The sequence below is a fragment of the Amblyomma americanum genome, chromosome 1, assembly GCF_052857255.1.
Source record: "Amblyomma americanum isolate KBUSLIRL-KWMA chromosome 1, ASM5285725v1, whole genome shotgun sequence".
Taxonomy (NCBI): domain Eukaryota; kingdom Metazoa; phylum Arthropoda; class Arachnida; order Ixodida; family Ixodidae; genus Amblyomma; species Amblyomma americanum.
Window position 1 is genome coordinate 111243243 of NC_135497.1, and position 21210 is coordinate 111264452.

Sequence of the window (21210 nt, forward strand, 5' to 3'; positions counted from 1 at the left end):
TCTGGCGATAGCGCAATGTCACAGCTATGAGGATATAGGAGATCATAATCAGTACTCCTGATTTCTTTACTTGCTTTGAAGTCTATTCCCTTGTTTCTCGGGTTATCTCTTTACCTACTGTTTTTATTTTTTCTTGGTGTGATTTCTGCTGCAACCTCCCTCCAGTCCGGATGTCTTCGAAAGCGTGATGCCGGTCTTTCCTTGCTTGTTTTGTAAATCGAACTCTAGCAGCATCCTCTTTGTAACATATATATTACCCGCTCGCCTTTCTAGAACTGAGGACAATTTACTCCGCGTAATACAATACAGCAGCTCTAAGTAGACAGTCAAGCAAGGACACGCATCAAGCTTTGAGTTTAAACTTGGCTTTATCTTCATCTTCCACAGGAAATGTGCATGTATGTTGTTGTTTTTTTAGCTTGAGTTTTTTTTTTTCAAATGAAAGTTTAAGACAAGGCAAAGGGCGTGAAGTCTGACGAGGCCTTGGCTCTCTTCTTGTGCGACCTTAGAGATATTGCTTTAAAGTTTGACATCGAAGGTATGACAAGCAAAAACTTATACGTGGCCGTTTTCTGACAATGAGAGAGATAAAAGCTTAAAGTCAACGCTTGCATTGTGCACTTCTTTCCTTCCTTATTCCTGTTCTTTTTTTTTTTGCGCTGTTGAGTATTGATGGATGACCACCTATACAGGTCGCACTTCCGCTCTTCCCTCTTTTCATTCCCTACCGCGTGGCAGGAATGAAACGTGGTAGGGAATGAAACCAATTTCTCTCGCCATGCAGTCACCTACAATTATAAATAAATACTTTCACGCCCGCACAGGTGTTTCAGCAAGTGTGCATTTGAAAAGAGCAGCCAGTAACGAGCGCCTGCAGTTCAGCTTTATTAGTGCAGCATTTTTACTACGTCTCTATGCTTGAAAGTGCGTACATGTGTATAACCTTGACTAAATTTAGTGTCCGGCTGTTTCGTGCTCACAGTTCTGACCAGAATTTCCATCGTACTTTAAAAGCCAACTTACGAAGGCGACAAACATGAAAAAATAGCTGTTCAAAAAAGTATGTGTCTCGGGAGTTGCGCATGCAACATGCATATTGCAATGTCCAGTGGTTATGCGCTGAATGGGCCTGCATGTCAAAACATCCGGTTCCTTCCAAGCCTCGCTCTTTATTCTCACATTGCGTATGGTACTGAAGTCTCGTGGTCGCTCATACATAGGGTATAGTGGAAAAGCCAAGACTGCCGCCTAGATGCTCGCTCACACCGGGCTACTCCTTCTGTTAAGATTAGTAGCCGTGCCACAGGCGCACAAGAAACGGCCTTAAATTGGTTAATTCCATTATTTTCGGAGTTTTTGCTACACATCCACATTTAATGCCATTATATGAAAGTCACGATGGCGATAACATTTGCGAGGCAGTCAGAAATTGCACCTGAATATAAACAGTTGTAATGAGCACAGTATCTCGGCATAGTCATTAAAATGTAACATAAAAGTGTCTGCTGAAAATTACGCCGTTCTTGCTTGACAAGACGAAAAAGTTGCCATACACTCGCGTGTCAGCAGCACATAAGCCGTGAGTATCTGTCAGAAGCGCTGGTAAAAGTGGCGCTCGTCGCATCGAAAATGCAGTAGAGATGCCTCATCTGACTGAAAGTTATGAAGGAACCATTTGCTACTGGATGGGAAGTTGTTACTCTCACAAAGCTGCGCGCTTTTCTGAGTGCGGAATGGGGAAGAGAGTACGCATTGCCCGGGCGAATGAGTTGTGGCAAACTCAGTAGGTTGCGAATGGCAGTAAGGCTAATGCCATTAAATTTACGCGTGTGGCACCGCGCGAATGCATTAAAACTTAAGACAGTAAGCATTTCATGGGAATGAAATTGCCCGTGCGGCACGAGTATAAGCTTCAACTTGGAGCTTCCGCCTAAACGATCGAAGAACGAAAAGAAAGAAAGGTCGCCAAGAGGCCGCTAAAGTTTCATTAGCTTCACTCTTTTTAAAACAAAAAAGTACGGGTTAAGTTACTGATGGACCCGGAGTTTTAACTGAGCATTGCGATATTTTATTGCATTTTACTTGCTCCACGCATGCAATCTTTACGACAGTTGCATTATTTCGTGAATGGCCGTGCCTTTAAAAGGACGGCAGTGTACCGTCAAAGCGAAGGCATGCCAGCCGCGGTGGCTCAGTGATGTATGGCGTTTTCTTGCTGGACACGAGGTCGCAAGCTAAATCCTGCTCTCGGCGGCGGCATTTCCTCGGAGGTGAAATGCAAAAACGCTCGTGTACTGAGGTTGTGACGCACTTTAGAGAACCCCGTGTAATATAAAACATTGTTCTACATGTAAACACTCTAACAGGTGTAGTTTTGCAGCAATTTCATTTCTGCCTTCGTAGTAGCGGTAAAGAGTCGCAAAACATTTTCGAAATACTCGAAAAAAGCATATATATCCTCTTCAGACCTGAGCAAAAGCTTGGCTTGCCAACGTTATAATCAAAATGTACTGCTAAAGTCTGGATGCTCTCATGAACGCAGCACACAAGAAACTTTGCAGCCGTGGGCTCAGCAGTTCGTTTTCCACCACATTCCTCCGTGTTCTGTGCTACGGATCTCCGTGTTTTCTGAAACATATACAGCAGCGTTTTATGACGCATGCTTAGTTCACGGCATACGTGCCAGAATAGATATTTAAATCAAAATTACTAATAATTTCGTAAGGATGGGCCAAAAAATGGGAATTACTTGGCCGTTGGGAGCAGGAAGCTGATTTTTAAAGCGAGGTTCCCACGCGTGCTCGACCACTGGCCATTTCTCACAATATTCTGCGCGATCGCTGTGGTCCTTCAGCTTAAGACAGAAAGACAAGTTGTAGCTCATTAGAAAGATAAATGCATTTACGTTTCAAAGGTATGCGTTGTTAATAGCAATATTAGTTGGTACGAGCACACTGAGCAAACAACGTAGTGCATAAAACAATACTGTTGGTCGACTTGCTTGCTTGCGGTTGCGTACGGGAAAAACTACTGCACAAAAAAGAGGGCTACTTCTGCAGCATTTAAATAAAATGTTAATCTCGGTACGTTCGGAGCGGTTTTTGGCTCCAATGGATAGTTATTTAGAATCGGCACTCTAAAAAAAAGACCTAAAATCATAAAAATGACGCATATTAATAGCTCCCCGTCTAATTGACAAAACACATGCATTTCATTAAGTGTGAAAAAATTCTTTGCACTGTACGTTGTAGTCATTTAGTTTTCGTCGTTCAAAGCTAACCGTCATCGCGAAAACGCGACCCACGGAGGCACGCCGTTTCATGGTTAGGCTCTTTTGCCTTTCGCCCTTCGAAATGCGGCAGCTGCGGGCCTAACTGAAACCTGGATCTCGTGCTCAGCACTATAGCACGCCGCAGATGCCCAGCCCTGGCGCTCAAATACACCGTTCGATAAGCCCGACGTCAAAGAGCTATTGGTCAGGTTGCTGGTGAAACGTATAGGGAAAACAGAGACTAAATAGCGAAAAACACGCGCAGAACGAAATTACGGCAACGCCGGAAGCCCGCGCCAACGCTTTACCAGGAAGCTTGCCTTCACCATGGCGCCCGGTTAACAGAAGAGGAAAGAAAAACAGAGCGCGGGTGGAAGCGCCACGCCTGGGCCGATGCGTCAGCGTAGACTGGTCTTCGTCATGGCTCCAGTCGAAATGTTGGCAACGGACTCAGTCTCCCACTTTTAATAGCTGGTACGAAAATTCAACGCGACGAAGTTAAGGGTCCCGTGTCGCAGAAAAGCTGGAGTGATCATTGTCGTGTGTCGCAGAAAAGCTGGAGTGATCATTGTCGTTGGCGTCGTTAGCTGTGAGCGAAAAATCCTGATGGAAACAAGTAAATAATAATATTCAGGAACGGGTCAAAGTATGTTCGGGCCGACGCCAAATCTCTCAGGAAGGTTCAAGACACTGAAGCAAATTAAATGAGGCGAAAAGAAAATTGGGTTATTTCTGGATTTGGGTGTGAATCAGACCCAAGACCTTCGGACTGCGAGACGACCACTCTACTCTACCCATAGGCCACTAAGTCTCGTTGGGTCAAGCTGTATGAAGGTGGACCTACTGAATGCGTTGTGGTCTTTGACCGTGATGAACTGTCCTAAAGACACGTACTTATGCGTAGTAATTACGATTTAATTATTATTTAGGTTTTTTGTGTAAGTGTTGTGCAGGCGATGCGAACGGGACCCGATAACGCTGTCGCTTTCTATTTTTAAAGGCGAAGTATAAGCGTCCCTCAAATTTTGTTGTCTAAATATGCAACAGCCACGTCATGTAGCCTGTTCACTTTTCTTGCACACACTCATGACGGTTAACGATAGTTGCTTGTATTTCTTTTTTTTTGTTCTATGTGATGCTCATAGGCCTTTGTAATATAGCGAGTGTATCATTACCAATTTGCTTACACCGATATCCGCAAAGTGGATGAGTTTCACGAACAAAAATTTACCTCCCGCCTAGTTAGGAAGACCAGCTGTCCTAGTCTAGCGGGTGTCCATATGTGCTTGATATCGCGACAAGGCTGGACTTTTTCTCAATTACGCGGCTTATACGGCGGGCCATCGCACCAGGTGCCACGGACCCCATGGTGATGACTCTCAATTTGGCGAGGATAAAGAGATGATCCGCCAGTTTGAATCTGTAAGCACAAGGACGAAAGAACGTGTGCTGATCCTCGGTGGAAAAAGGCATAAGAAAAAAATTCACAAAATTGAAACCTGATTGAAACCTGAGTTGGATTTACACTCGATGATTACTCTGTTCTTACTCTAAGCCGAGTCTTCATACACGCGGCAGAATTTTTCTTTATGGTGGAGGGAGGCAGAGGTAGGTGGGTAGGTGAAGGTGGGAGAGGAGGTGCAGCCCCCTAGCGAGGGGTTGGGGTGAGGAGGTGGCTTGGGGTTGGTGCTTCTGGAGGACAGTTGGCTTTCACACTTTGAATTCGACTTCTAATTTTCCAGACGTGATGCTCGACAGATTGCCGCTTTATATCAACTAGCGCGATATCCGAGAAAATTTTACTGTTCTAACAAATGAAGCACAGCTGCTTTTCTCCTCAACCGCCGGCGGGCGCCATATGCTTTGAATGTATTACTGTCACGGTTCGGCATCTTGAGAGGAGGCTGCACAGGTGCTGAAATTTTTCTGCATGAACCCTCCTCTGGTGCATGTGGCGAAGATACTTTGTTGCAAAAAAAAAAAAAATACCAGGCTAATACTCGTCAAACTCACTAGAGCTGCCTCACAATTTGTGGAAATGTTTACCGTTATTTCCAGCATGTGTGTAGAAGCTCTAAATGGCCAGTAACGAAGGATAATTGCTATTTTCCCGAAAAAAATCAGGCGTGCCGCTGGTGTCGAGAAAGAGTTCTGATGGCCCGCTTGGAGGGGCCAACGGGAAGGTCTCGGTAATAGAAGATTTGCAAGGAAAGCAGTTGGGGAAAGTTGTCGCAACAGGAAGGTACTGCAAGCCACAAGCTCTGCTCTGAGGTTGTGAGCAAAGGCGTCAGTGGCATATGTTTTCTGTTCCACCAGCTACCTAGAAATACCGCGGTTAGCCCGTAACTTCAACCAACTGAACGGACGCAGGCGGAGCGTACGCTGCAGCGAAGGAGTCAAGTGCAGTGCATCTTGCCGCACGTTTAGACGAAAAGAAGGTGTACAAATAGTACTTTCGCTAAAAGAACCAAAAAATAGCAGACACTTTTTTCTTTCTTTTTGTTTTAATCATTTCTCTCTTTTGCTCTCTTGCAACAAAGATTACCCTCCACTTTCAATTCGCTAACAATGCATTCCACAGCGTACGACGTTTCGTACCAACTGAACCTTCCATAGCCGATCCGAAGCAAAAACGGAACTCGTGCCACGATACCAGATAGAACCATACAAAACGTCGAGATAGAACCGGGCTCGCCAGCACGTAGTACATATATGCATGGGGCACCATCGACAAGGAGCACGTCGTACCCTCGCTCACAAGACAGGGAGCGCTTGTCTCGCGTCGTGGCTTCTCTGGTTTTTGCCTTCTTGGGTGGCTGCGAACAGACGGCGTTGCGGCATAAAGGACGATGGTCTTGCGAAGAGCTCGCCTTGTGTGTTGTAGCCAAAGTCGGCCACCGCCAACCGACGCCCGTTGGCCGCGACACAGTCGCCTGACGGACTGTCGGCTCTAATATTTTACGGTATCTATGCAAGAGACGACAAAAATAAATAAGTTCTAAATTATTTCTGAAAAACTGAATTTTCGCGCAGCCTATAGTATGCAGCATGGAGTCGGGAGTGTGCACTGCCACACAACCCGTCATAAAAGTGCCAGCTGCGCCTTCGTATCACAGGCTGCATGACCAGGGCTGGGAGGCAGTTGATTTTTTGTTTTCTTTTTCTCCGTCCCACCGTACGCACTTTTTTTCGCCGACAGTATGTGCGATATTTAACACTAACAACTGATGGCGGAACTCACTGAACTAATCTTGTTTATTCTAGCTGATTCCACAGTTCTTCCAGTCCAATGAGTAAAAACATTTTTATTTCAAAGCACGTACCTGACTAGCACCGTAAGGACTTTGCACTTACTGCGGTACGCTTCATGCAGCCCTGTGCATTTGTGACAGAAAATATCATTGCCCTAAATCAAGCTAGCGTCGCGGATGCGAGTTTATACTAAACATATATACATACCCTGCTCTTATAGCAATGACATGAGCAGCGATTTTTCGTTCTCTCTTTTTTTTAAATCTGCAATCCTGAACACATTGGCAAGGTGAAATCCCATTGCGAATGACAGCTTGTTCCTTGAGCAACTCTGCCTCAGTACTTCAGCCGTTGTTCTCTGGGCGCTAAAATTAAATTGCTGAACAAAACCTGGCAATTTATTATGGGACAATATCCACAAAAAGAAAAACAAACATTCCGTGCCTCCTACGGTAAGCCGAGACCACTTAGATTGAACGGCATGCGTATATGTACATACCGATCTATCTTAAGGTACATAGTCCTATCCTATCGCACATTATTATTCCCCATACTATTAAGTGGTACACTATTTTGATACTCCCGCTTGTGTCAAGTTTCCTGCTCACGTCTAACCATATATCCTGGATAACTCGGCTCTTCTCCCACGAGCGTTCTTGCGGATGTGTTCAGGCCGCATTCGCAACGGTCGCACTGAAAAAGCTAGAAGCGAACGCAAAATGCTGGCCTTTATCGGCCGATGCGCATAATGGCGTCGCTTTCTAAGGGCGCGTCGACAGTTGCGACCGCGCATGCGTGGCGACAAGAGCCCCATTTGGCGAACGCTAACCGCTCCCTCCCTCCCTCTTCCCCTCTCACGCAGGCATGCGGTTCTCCCACAGCGGAAGCAGCCCGTGCGAGCGCAAGGTCTTCTCCGCGGGCCCCTTCTCGGCCGCCCCGCTCTCCGGCCTGGGCAGCCTCAGCCCCGGTGCGCCCACGTCCGCGCTGCCCCAGCCGCTCTACTACGAGCCCAAGTACGCCCTCTGAGCAGCAGCCGCCTCCCCTCGTGCACCGAGTGGTGCACAGATCAGAAGAACGAAGTCAAATTGCTAGTCGACTTTAAACACGATGCCGCCTGCAGCCGTTTTAATTAGGATCGGCTTGCAAACCACGCGCCACAGGCAATCGAGAAAGTGTCGCGACTCTGCCGACCATTACATTTCGTGCCAAATACCGAGCTTTTGCTGTCTTTAGAATGCCGCAGGGTGGTTACTCATGTTCGAGAAACATTTCACTGTGTCTCGAGCGAAAGTTGTTCGGCAGCCAAGCCAGTGTCCATCCAATCAATGCCCAAGGTAGTGAAGTCTTTTTTTATTCCAAGTGGGCGCGGTTGACTGGTCGTGGCAACCACTCGCCTCATCACAACTGCTATGGCGTGCATCTGGGTGGCGTTTTGTTGATTTCCTCATTGAGCGCCAGGAGGAGAAAGTACAGCTATCACAATGAGGCGACCTCTTCGCAGACTTTGCATTGCTCTTTTTTTTTTTTGCCTCGTAGAGCTAGCTAGTCAAAATGTCAATTTCTTACGCAATCAGTTCGTTGTCAAGCGCCCAAATTAATGGCAGTCTTTGGTGAGTACTGAGGGCAAACTAGTGCAGTTAAATGCAGTAAAATTGTGCGCTGTACTTTTTAAAACACATGACTTCGACTCTTGGATAGCCTGCATAATTTTTTACAAATATGCCGCTCTGAGGTTACGTTCTTTTCTTGCTCAACACGTCTGCCGGCTTGAAAAAACGAAACTGGAAATGAATGTTGCTGGAGAGCGGATATGGCGGTTTCGCTGATTCCACCGCCCTGACCTGACGCGCTGGGGGGATTTTCAGCTTCTATACGTGAAGAGTAAAACAGTTTCAGCCCTCTAAAAGAAACTGAAACTATCCACCCCATTACTCGAAGACAAAGAGCTGCAAGCCGGATGTGCCTTGTCCATACTCCTGGTGACGCTTCTACAGCCCAAAGTGCCCTTTTCGGATCGAAATGCGAAGCCGGGTCTTAAAGGGTCCCCGAGCCTTCTCTTGAGCTTGGCGAGCAATGTCAGCCAAGTCACAAGACGACAAGCGTAGCGCTGCAACACCAAGCAGCCAACTCGCCCAAACATCTACCCTGATCCAGTCATAAGACACTGCGAAAAGCAAGAGTAAGCTCTTTCCTTTCTCACGGCTGCTGTATGACGTAATAGCGCAGTGAACTTATTATGGGGAAAGAGGGGGAGGGGGGGGGGGGGGCTCAACGCACGCACTAACCAGCGCCGCCGCTCAAGGTACTACTGAGTAGAGTTGTAATGGGGAACGGTGCCTGCCGCAGCTTTTTGGTGAGCGGGGCGTTGCTCTTGGAGCAGCAAGGCGAAGGAAAACTACGAGAATAATTCAAGTCAAGTTAATGGCAATTAAGGGCTAAATATTGTACATTTAAATTTCCCGCTCCTGCTGCGCAACGACATCGATCGTAAGGCGCTCACAGGATCCTGGTGTTTTTGCGATCAATAACAGAATGAAGAGAGGAAGGCGGTTCTGGGACCCTTCAACGCCCATTTGACATTTAGATATGTCTGATGTGTAAGATCGTTTCAGTTTGTAGTGCGTGGTGTACTACCATGAAAACAGGTTTACCTGTGAGAAGAAAAAATGTGCCTTCCGTCGTCAGTTTCGTTCTTCCCACGCGTAGTCCATGGTTGTGAAGCTCGGTGACGGCTGCGTCGGCGGCATATACCAGTGCGTTTTTCTTTCAGATGTCCGCTGCATGCGAGGGAAAAAGGCACAATAGTGTTTTAGCATGCACAGGGTTTCATATTGCTGTCATCTGTTACTGCTGCGCGCATAGGGATTGCTTGTACGTTACCGGCGCGTTTCTTGCACCTCGAAAGTAGTATTCCGCCAAAATTATACGCCTACATTCTTGCACAGTTGGCGGCCTACCGACAGTATTAAGCCACGTTTCTATTCGTCGACCTGGGCGCAGTTCTCCTTCCCGTTCCCTTTTTTCTCCTTCCTTTCGAGCCTCAAAGAATCGGCGCAAGATACATGCGAGGACTCCATGTCGCTTGCCGACCTGCAAACAAATAGGAAAAATCGCGCGTCATTTTTCATAACATTTCATCTGCCAGTTTCTTGAGGGTTCAGTGCCCGTGCTTCTGTTCTTTACGCTATGGATAAGAAGACTCAGCGGAATCAGTCAGAGTTTCGTCTCACTGCGTGGTATAGCTTTGAGACAAGCTGAACATAGCCGCAGTGGTGTATATTTTGAGGGGAAGGGCATACCTGAAGCCTCTACTTGTTGTAGGACGTCTCGAAGACGTTAGCATACTGCAATGGTTGTTTATTTAAGGAAGCGCTCGTATGTATGTGTATTCTTAGATGTGTTAGCTCCGGTGACTGTTGAGTGTTTCGTTTATTTTCAGACTCGAATTGTGCCTTTCGTCTTACCGCAAGGGTACCTGCATAAGATTGCCGCGATGAGCGCTGCGCCGTCTCTTCTAGTTGCTATTCGAAGATGTGCTGCGAGGCGAGCGAAGCGATGGAAGCAGTAAGAAGTGTGTTTTCTTGTGCTTCTGATGAAGCTAAATTCCTAGACATGCCTCTGTTAGTATTTATGCCCTGCGATAGCTATCAAACCAAGGACCCTTCCTGTATTTTTAAGGCTCTCCTTTATTTGTGCTGATCTTGTTCCCGTAAGTCTTGCTAAAGCAACTGCGCGAGTTTGAAAATGTGCAACCTGAATAGCTGTGAATTACTATTTCACACACTGCATTCTATACATGAGAAAAAAAAAGACCATGTTGTATGCAGCACAGTTGTGCTTCATTCTATCTCCTGACCCAACTGCGCAAAGACCTGGCTGTAATAAAGTGATTGGAAATTTCATCCAAACGTACCCGTTTCTGATGTGCGAATTTTTATCAGCTACATAATCCACAATTTACCAACAGCGTATGCACAAGCCGATTATTGGGCCACTGGATTGCCAGCGAGCTAATTTGAGGTGCATCAAGTATTCTAATTGATGTAGCGATAGTGAAAGCAATATGTCACTGGAATTATTTATTTGAAAGTCAGCAGACGTGATCATTTCCGCAAATCGAACAATTCCGCGTGGAATGTGATAGGGGCTAAATTGTTAGGCCCTTAGTAAATTTCTTTCCTTTTGCAGCCTTTTCGTTAGTTACGAAGTTCGACAGAGCACGAAACGACGCTGTTAATCCTATTAGTCGATACGGATCGCCGCACGCAAAGTATGAGAGATCTCAGGAATTGGAATTTTTTGAAGGTTTCGGTTTTTCAGCTATGGCAGTACCAGTGCCGCTTGGCGAAAAATGACGGCGTCGTCTGTGTGAAGCCCCGGCGAGTGAAGCCTCCGCCCTCCAGAAGGGCCACCCACCTCCACCCTCCACAAGGCCTCCACCCACTAAAAGAACACGCAGCAGCCGAACAAAAGAGCAAGGGCTTAATCAAATTAAAAGACAAAGCGGGAAAACCAGCTGCCTTCCAGAAGCGCTACCTACGAGCCACCTCCCCCCTAGCTAGAAGGCTGCCCACCCATCCACCTCCGCCAACCTTTACCCTTCGGAAAAATTCTTCCGCGTGTGTGAAGCCTCGGCTTAGAGTAAAATCATATACATTACAGTAAAAGCATCAAACTAATCAACGAAGCCGCAGCGGTGGCTGAGTGGTTACGGCGCTCGGCTGCCGGCCCGAAAGACGCGGGTTCGATCCCGGCCGCGGCGGTCGAATTTCGATGGAGGCGAAATTCTAGAGGCCCGTGTACTGTGCGATGTCAGTGCACGTTAAAGAACCCCAGATGGTCGAAATTTCCGGAGCCCTTCACTACGGCATCTCTCATAGCCTGAGTCGCTTTGGGACGTTAAACCCTCATAAACCAAACCAAACTAATCAACGAGGGTAAATCTTACTGATCGCAGCTTTCTGGCATCAGATTTCAATCGTCCTGTCAATATTTCGGTAATGATTTTGACCATGTGGTTTGTGGCGGTGCGCATAGTATGTTGTCCAACTAATATTGGACACTTCAGCCGCAATATTGCACTAAATTTGTTGTACAAACGGATAACAAACCACATTACGTCAAGGTTTCGGCGTATGAAACCTAACGTCCTCGATGCCTGAGCTGTCTATGAAAACTATGAGCTATGAAAACTAGTTAAAAAATGAAAAATAAAAACTGCGCTTGCAACAAATAAATTTGTCGTGATCAATATAAATGAATGCTCATACTTTGTTCCCTCTCATATTGCTCACGGCTGTATGTGCCCGGCCTTTAGCACTGCATATGATTCATCTGTTCTCGCAACCTCACTAATAGGGCTATTACAGGGCTTAGTGAGGTTACGAGGACAGATGAAACATTCATATCAGTTAAATGACCTTCTCTCATGCCTTTGATTTACTTTGATTTGATTTAATGCACTGCTCTCGGGCAATATGTCCATATCCACTGGCACTGACGGAAGCGCCTGCACAACGCCCAAGTACCAGCATATTCCACGGACACGAAACGTCGCATAAAACGGTAAGTTGCAAGTCTATCTAACCACAAGTGCACAGGAGCGTACACTGCTGCACCACTGTCCTCCTTGTGAGGCGTCACTCATTCCTTCCGCAAGGTACTTCTTTTTTTTTTTTTTTCGGGTCGGGGCGGCGACTCCGGTGGAGTTCGTTTGCCATGCTAAAGTGTACAGAGCAGCGCCGGAAATGATCCCTTGTCACAAGAGCTTCTTTCAGAGGTAGGAATCGTACAGACAACGCTACAATGCGTATCTAGCCGAAATCCTTCTGCTGTAGTTCGCTTGCTTCACAATCCTGCCGACAGCTCATCATGCGTATATGGCCACCCGGTTTCCTTACAGCGCAGCATACTCGTATCACACTATGAGCAGTTTCATTTTTTTTTTTTTTGCGATGTACGTCGATGAGGCTCACGATGCAGCTTGCGTCGGCACAAGATAAGGGGTTTTTGCGCCGCAACTATACTACGTAGGTGCATCCTGAAAAGTAAAAGCTTCAGAACGCGACGTGACAGGCGGTCGTAGCTCAAACCTTGCGCGAGCCACAAACGGAAGGAAAAGAAATACCCCTCATGTTGCCGGCGGCGCACAAAGCCCTGCCCGACGCGAGACGTCGAGCGAGCCGCCGCGGTGCTTTCCGCGGCTCGAGCGATAGGCACGGCAGGAGCCTCCAGCCCGCGACGGACAACCGTTATCGGGCGAGGAGCCCCGGCGGCCCAACCGAGACTGCGGGCCGCCGCATCGGCGGCGTGTCTGCGCTTCGTCACCTGACGCCTGCGTGAGGTCGGCAGCGCATTTTTTACGAGCGCCGCTCTGGAACGCCACGCTTTCCTGAGATGCGTGCGCGCTTTCTTCGCCAGTGCAGCCCCCCCCCCCCCCCCCCCCCTCGTCCTCTGCGGCGCTCCGTGCAGCATGCAGCCGCGCCGATTGTTGATCCTGCCCTGGCGCTCACTTCCTTCTTTCGGGCAGTCTACCCGTTTTAGCAAAGGCCGCCCCATGACTTCACCAGCTAATCTCGATGACTCTCGCTGCTGCCACTTCCTTTCACGTGTTCGCGTTGCACAGCTAAGTGGTAAAGCCTCTCGACTGCTGCGCTGATGACATGCCCGAGAACAGCTGCAAAGGCTCGCGCGTCTCTCTTCGGTGCTGCACTTCCTAATGTCCCCACACCATCATACGTGCGACCGCAACAGTCGCCAAATGTCACAAACGGCACACCGCCGGTATCGCCACCGAAATGAAAACTGTTTCTGGCATCGCCACATATCGCTGTGTGATACATGTTCACGACTGCTATCGCTGTGTGATACATGTTCACGACTGCATTACGTTGCTTGTTGAGTGAGTTTATCCAAAGGCGCCCATTTCTCAACATGATGTCTTCATTCCTTGGAAATCCAACGGTCAGCCGACGGAATTTTTCATGAAGTGCAAAGTTTGCAGTGTGGTCTCTCCCGCCGTTATTTCATGCCCCTTCCACTCGCAGGCTCTCTCATCTGTGTCGCCCAACCCGTTGAAAAGACTACAATACAAAAAGTGCGCATGTCACACGGCACCGTCGTTGAGTCTGCCACTGTGTTCCGATTACACTAGTGATTTTGCATGCGATGCTCCAGATCAACAATAGGGACGACTGTCTTTCCTGGTCAGATAGCAGTCAGGAGCATTTTTTTTCTCCAATGAGCCTACCAGTAATCACTGGTTATGGAGATCGTCACACTTTGAGGATACACACAAATTAATGTTCAGAAAGATGAACATCAAATGAATCACCCAGCAGCGCGAGTTTCAAAATGGCCTCATTCCATCTTGTACCTCTGCCACTCCTCCGTTTGAAGCCGTAGTACTTCCTCCATCCACTAGTAAGTTTCCATCTTTTCTGTGCACCGATGCTTAAATCCACGAGCGCACACACTGAATCGAAGCCATTTATGGCGTGTAGGGGTGTGCGAATAGTACTTTTACCAAACCGAATCGAATACGAATAGTGCAGCTGTGCTACAGAATTGAATAAGAATAGTTGAATACGGATAGCCTACGAATAATTGCTACTTGTACGAATATTCAATGAGCAATCGTGACGAACAGCGAAGCGCTACTTTCGCAGTTACATGTTTATCTGTTAAAAGACGTCACGCTGATCATTATTTGGGAGTCGCAACGCTAAATCAGTGTATTAACTTTATCATTGTCATCTTACACTTATAGGTAAAGTATATTTTGCTACAACGGAATATAATAATCTAGTGCCACATCTCGGTGCATGAGACGGGGCGAAGGCTTACGTATGAGGAATGGCCTCTGATGTCAGGCATAAAGGCCGGGTTTGCTGAACCTGCCTGGGCCCTGCCGCGTCGTCCAATCTCGGAGGCCATGTATGAGTATGGCGAACATCGCCACGCGAATGGACCGCAACGTGGCGCTGAACAACTCCATCTCGCGCATACCGATCGCGGCAGCATGGTAACGCGTGTATGGTCTCTGTTTTTTGGAGTAAACGTGGAAGAAAAAAAACGGCAGGCCCTATTCGAACTTCGCGCCAATTATTCGAAAAGTATCCGAAAACTTTACGGCATATTCGATTCGTTTAGAACAATTTTGAGCACACGCTATTTGATTCGTTCGAAGAATCGAATACGACGATATTCGATTTGGTATTCGCAATTTCCGGATATTCGCACAATGTTCCTACAATACAAGCAAGAATAAACCCAAATGGGAGTATAAATGGTTGGCATCGCCTCTTAAACTTCATATGCGAAAACATTTACTCCATCAATATGGTGTAAAAATGTACTAAATGACCCATTTTACTACTTGCACTCAATAATGGGGCATAAAGGAGGATTCTTCTCCTTATAACCAGAGGTGGGCAACCTGATGAGGCTCCGACCTCATGAGGTCGACCTCAACCTCAAAATGACCTCAACCTCACGTCGTGAGGTGAGGTTGAGGTGAGGTCGGCGACGGCTCGATATTTTGTGAGTGAGGTCAGCAAATCAGACCTCAACCTCACGCGTGAGGTTGAGGTTGAGTGAGGTCGTCATTCAGTGAGGTCGAAATTTTGAGGTCGAGACTTTTTGCAGTTGCCGCGACTTACTCCGACGAGTGCCGCTTCCGAAGCGGAGTCGGAGCGCACCACCGCAGTGTTCATGCAGTGACGCTTGGTGTTCGGTTTCCCCTGTTTAGACAACCGGATGGCACAGTCCGCTCTTAGCTTTTGGTGTTGCGCCGTAATGTCCGTTCAGCCCGAGCCTACAGGAAGACGCACCCCTCTGGTCTTCCTGGGAGGAGTGCTGCTGTCACAGCACGCCGCTCACCCTCCCCCTTACTCTGCTGGCGTAGCAGCTGTAGCTGCGTCTCGGTCGGCTCAAACTCCCGGGAGCGCGCAAAGCACATAGCTCACGTTGACTCGTGGTATATTTGTCTGATGCCGCAAACAAATAAGTCCAGTATAACAAGCATGTATTCGTCGCAGCGCGGATGGCCCAAAGCAAGCTTACTTCGTGTACTTCAAGACTACCGGCGCTGTCGTCACGGCTCTTGCCCTGCAGTAGAGTAAAGGGATCCTGCTGTACATTACACGGTGACCTAACAGAAACTAGAGCAGCCGGCACAGGAGAGAGAATGTGATTCGGGTAGTTCCTAGCAAGGACGCATGCTGATTCGATGAAGAGAGGACGAAGCCAGAAAAAGTTGTATAACACCGTCGAAGCTTTTGGTCGGTGTCTTCCCCTTTCGAATCTCACCCTACTTCTGCATCTATTCCCGTTACGTAATGCAAGCAGATGCAAATATAATTTCACTTTTATATCCTTCCAGACAAGCTCTCTGTGGTCTCATGTGCCTTATACCTTCTCGGAAATTCACACATTATGCAGATATACCGCAGCACGGGGCGAACGTACCAGCATATAGCGGTGTAATAGCGGTAAAATATGCAAAACTGCAATGAATGTATGGTGATGTGGTAGCTGATTCCTTTTACTTTTTTTTAAAATGAAGATGTCTGAATAGAACTGATTACGTGCTGGTGCTGTGCTGCCGAGTCGATGTTTCAAACCTTCTAATATGACGTTTAATGGGGCACTCTGTTGTTAGCTTCTGTTTTTAGTGTGCGATTTTTGTTTGAAAGTTTGTAATCAAACTCTTTGTCTTTTTTTTTCTCGTATGGGATCAGTTAAGTTGGCGGCCGGCCTTGCAGACGACCAGGCACTGCTCACACTGTTACCTTTCATGTAACTATTTTACACAGACCCATCGTTCACCCTAAACGGCTTCGCAGAATGATCGCGCGGTGCTCTCGGGTAAAAAACTTCGAGGATGCCGGCGTATAATTTATTAGTTCAGTTTTGAAGGAAAGCAAGTGATTGACTCTAACAAGCTTCTCTCAGACTGGTTGACGAAATGGTACCAAGGATTCTGGTCAGGCGTATAGTATTTAGGCATTCTTTTTTTCCCGCGTTTGGGGCGGGGGGGGGGGGGGGAAGGGGGGCGGGAGATTTCGCTGCGGTGAAATTTGTACGGACAGCCGTGGTGCTCTCGGCAGAGAGAGCGATTCACGCGCCCCACTCTAGGCCAGTTGTTTTGGCTCGTGTGATTTCAATAGTCGGCACAGTATTCGAAGACGTAATTTAGCCCATTCCGGCAAAGTGCCGCGGGATCACCGAAACATCGGAGAAATCCCAGGATTTTAAAACCATTACCATGCCACCTGGAGGGAAGTGGCGTAAAGGGCGGAGGGTCTTGACCTCCCATGAACATCAACATTATTATCATTAATTGTTACCTGCAATTATTTTTCTTGCAGGTAATGTACTATATTTAATCAATATTCTGGACAGTTTTCATTTCATAGCGGTATATCGACTTCCCCGAGCTCATAAAAATACACATTATAATCGTTATCATCATCGCCGAGGGTCCACGGCATGTGTCGTTGCATGATCATTGCAGTATGTCACAAATGAGAACTGGCGTGTTTACCTGCTGGACAATCCGGATGTCATTAATGTGGACAGAGCTGTGGGCACTCTGTAATGCGTCATGCTCGCATGTGTAGTAACGTGGGATCAATATGGACCTTGAAATGGGGGTTGATGGGGACCTAGTATGACGTCACATTACATCTTCGTCACGTGATTAGGTTTGACGTCACATTACATCACTGTCCCGTGACTTGGTATTATGTACCACTCTTATGATGTTATAAATAATACTAATTAGTCTTAGCATTACCTAACTGCATTAATAAGCATTGGTAAGACATGTTGATCAATGTGTGTTAATTAGCATTAATTAATAATGTGACGTCATCGTATTTGTCACGTGACTCGTCGGATCGTGACGTCACCTGGTGCCGTTTCTTGCAGGCACTCTTTTGCGGATATGACTTCGAAACTGAGCCATCTAATGCTTTCGCATTAATAAATGTAGCCACTCGCTTCTACACAGACATAAATACAACGCGCCCCTGTTGGTGTACTACAGTCGCAGATCGTTTTCGAAGGCAGCATACCGAGTACTGAAAAGAGCGTTTGTTGAGTGGAAAATTTTTTATCTACGCTGAGTGCTCTCGCTATGCCGGATAGAGCTAAACAATCGAAATATACTGATATGCGTCTGCGTAGCGATCACATTGGAAAGCACATCGGAGACCAGTTTCTGTATATACGCAATTCTCAAGTCTAAGAAGAGCGTCGTGAATACCCCCTCCCCCTCCCGCCCCCCTAATTTCTGGTAGATGGCGTAGAAGGTCTGTGTTTGTCAATTGCCGGTTCGTGCGTGAATGAGCGAGAGGCTTCCAGTACGAACAAGTATACGCGAAGCAGTTGCCGAATATTCACACTTGATAAGCTTACAATTAGTGAACCCAACTTCATGAAAAAAGTACCCTCCGACGAACTGGTGGTAACCGCGTAAAGGACACCCCTGTCCGTAGGCCCTAAACTCTCCGAGGGTTCATTCCAGATTATCATCATCATCATCAGCCTGACTACACCCATTGCAGGGCAAAGGCCTCTCCCATGTCTCTCCAATTAACCTTGTCCTTTGCCAGCTGCGCCCTTATTAAATAATTACAGGCCGCTTAGTGCCGCTATTGTAATAACTAGTAATCACAATTATACCACTGTCATTTTGGCTTTCCTGTCGCACAGGATTACCACAATTGTTTTTAATTGAAAAACTTCTTAATCGCTTTTTTGTTTTTTGGGGTGTGTTTTCTGAGGTCGAGCAGCCGACCTCAACCTGAAAATTTGAGGTTGAGTGAGGTCGCCAAGCCAACACATTTGCCCCCGAGAATTCTATGGTAACTGTTGACTGCTGACTCCGGAAGCACTGCCGGTGGCCTCAGGAAAAGTGAGATGAGGGCGTCCCAGGTGACCTTAACCTCAACTGATGAGGTTGAGGCTGAGTGAGGTCAGCAAATTTTTTTTTGAGGTCGAGATTTTTTAGGTCAAATGCCCCCCCCCCCCCTCCTCCAGCTTATAACTCCCATTTCAAAACGGAGTTTCTTGGTCTCCATGTGCCCCAAGTTCCCGATGGAATAAAAAAAAAACACCATTTTGCGCCATCCTCCCCGCCACTTAGCGTCTCATCTGCTTCTTGTCAGTCGTCCGATAATGGCGGTGAGTGACGACCCTTGGTTACACTGTTAACAAAAAACGCCCAAATGGGAGTAAATGGCTTGTCCTCTACCGCACATCCAAAAGAAGGTTTTATTTAATCCATATAAATGGAGTATTTTATTTACTCCCTTATACAAAGAAGGTATTACGAGTACAAGGGGGTAATTTTTTTTCACTAATACAGACATTGAGCCCAAAAATTGAGTCTTGTTTATTTATGCTCATTCAGGCTCATTCTTACAGCAGTGCCAGCGGTGGGAACGGGCAGTAGCTGCGGGGGCCGCCGGCCATCCAACTTGGGAAGCTGCGCTGCCCTAATGTGACCCCACGTCACGCGTTCTTTTCGCCGTCTGCAAGTCCAGCGGCGGCGTAGGCGGAGGCGGCAGGTGTCGCCTGCTTGTCATCTGTACGAGCTCGTTTGCTTGACTATATTCGTACAGGAATATAGCATTAGAATCAAGAGTTCAAATCTGGAAAAGAGTCGAGGGGTAGTTTTCACGGTCAGCACCACCTTATATTTGACTAAACCCAGAGCAGAATAAATTTAAAATGAAAACACCCCTGAAGGTAATTTGTTATGGCAGTGTTTGCTTTCATATTCACTTATTTAAGGCTTGGCATTTCAATATGACTGAGGAAAAATGTAGCCTCATCAGCTCAATCAAACTAAACACTTTTATGTTAGTTTGGTTTATGGGGGTTTAACTTCCCAAAGCGACTCAGGCTTTGAGGGACGCCGCAGTGAAGGACTCCGGAAATTTCGACCACCTGGTGTTCTTTAACGTGCATTGACATCGCACAGTACACGGGCCTCTAGAATTTCGCCTCCATCGAAATTCGACCGCCGCGGCCCGGATCGAACCACTTTCATGTTCATGCAACGCATTATAATATGCTGCAACACACCGCCACCCACAATGAAAAAAAGCTGTGAGAATTAGGCCTAAGCGGAGGCTCTGAAGGGGTGGCGACACTAGCAAAAGGCCAGGTATACGGTTAGAGCAATGGAGGCTTCTTAGGAGGAGTTAAATTATGTAGCTTCATCATCATCATCATCATCATCATCAGCCTTACTACACCCACTGCAGGGCAAAGGCCTCTCCCATGTCTCTCCAATTAACCCTATCCTTTCCCAGCTGCATCCACCCTTTGCCTGCAAACTTCTTAATCTCATCCGCCCACCTAACCTTCTGCCGCCCCCTGCTTCGCTTACTTTCTCTTGGAATCCACTCCGTTACCCTTAAGGACCAGCGGTTATCTTGCCTTCGCATTACATGCCCTGCCCAAGCCCATTTCTTTCTCTTGATTTCGACTTGGATGTCATTAACCCGTGTTTGTTCCCTCACCCACTCTGACCGCTTCCGATCTCTTAACGTTACATTATGTAGCTTACTGTAACGGAAAACGGCGACAAGTCGATATCTTGTACCGCGGCAGGCTTCCGTGAAGGCGCAGAAGTGAGGAGAGATCCAGCGACGATGGTAACCACGGGGTCGTCACCCACCGCCATTATCAGACGACTGATCAGAAGCAGATGAGACGCTAGGTGGCGGGGCGGATGACGCAAAATGGTGTTTTTTTTACTCCATTTGGGACTTGGGGAGCATTGAGACCAAGAAACTCTATTTAAAAATTGGAGTTCTAAGGAGGAGAATCCTCCTTTATATCCCATTATTTAGTGCATGGAGTAAAATAGGTTATTTAGCACATTTTACTCCATATTGATGGAGTATATGTTTCCGCATATGGAGTATAAAGAGTGGCGTCAACCATTTAAACTTCCATTTGGGATGATTCTTGTTTACAGTGTACCATCACCGCTGGTTAACTGCTCAATTCTGCTCCTTCACTAGGCGCCCGCCACGGTACAAGATATCGGCTTGTCGCAGTTTTCCGGTACAGTAAGGTGCATAATTGAACTGCTCTTGCGAAGCCTCCTGCTTCCTACCCATACAAAAATGTCCTATGGCCGGCTATAGAATTTTGGCCCAAATAGCTATAGACCTTTACTATTTCTGTCTATAGCTGTCTATACAAGCTGATATATTTTTCTATAGAGAGCTTAAGACAAATGTATGGTTCCAAAGCTATAGCTTTAGTGGCATAGATTTTTCAATAGCTGGCAATAAGCACCTCTATGGGTGCTTATAGACGTTCATAAAAGGTCATAGACGGACATAGCTTTTTCCATAGACGCCCATAGGACTTTTTTGTATGGGTAACCATGCCTGACCACCCTTTGTTAGTGTCCCCACCCCGTTGCAGCCCCCGCTTAGACCTGATTCTCACAGTTTTATTCAGTGTGGTCCTCGTGGTGCGTTGCAGCAGATTATAGTTTATGGCGGATAGGAGTTTATGGAGAATACCTAGGTAATTTTCGATTAGCTGATGATATTTCCTTGCGAAGTCGCTCAGGAGATGAGCTGAAGCGCATAATTAATGAGTTAGGCAAGCAGAGCAGAACGGTAGGTCTTAAAATTAACATGCAGAAAACCAAA

At 47.0% G+C, this 21210-nt stretch overlaps 1 protein-coding gene across 1 annotated transcript in view; it reads left to right on the forward strand.

Annotated features, from left to right (window-relative positions):
* Window positions 1-10428, forward strand: part of LOC144113452 (forkhead box protein F1-like) — a 62728-nt gene extending 52300 nt beyond the window's left edge. The window contains exon 2 of the mRNA XM_077646539.1: window positions 7386-10428. Within this exon, the coding sequence (XP_077502665.1) occupies window positions 7386-7549 (164 nt within the window). The 3' untranslated portion in view covers window positions 7550-10428. The remainder of the gene's footprint in view (window positions 1-7385) is intronic.
* The last annotated feature ends 10782 nt before the right edge of the window (window positions 10429-21210 follow it).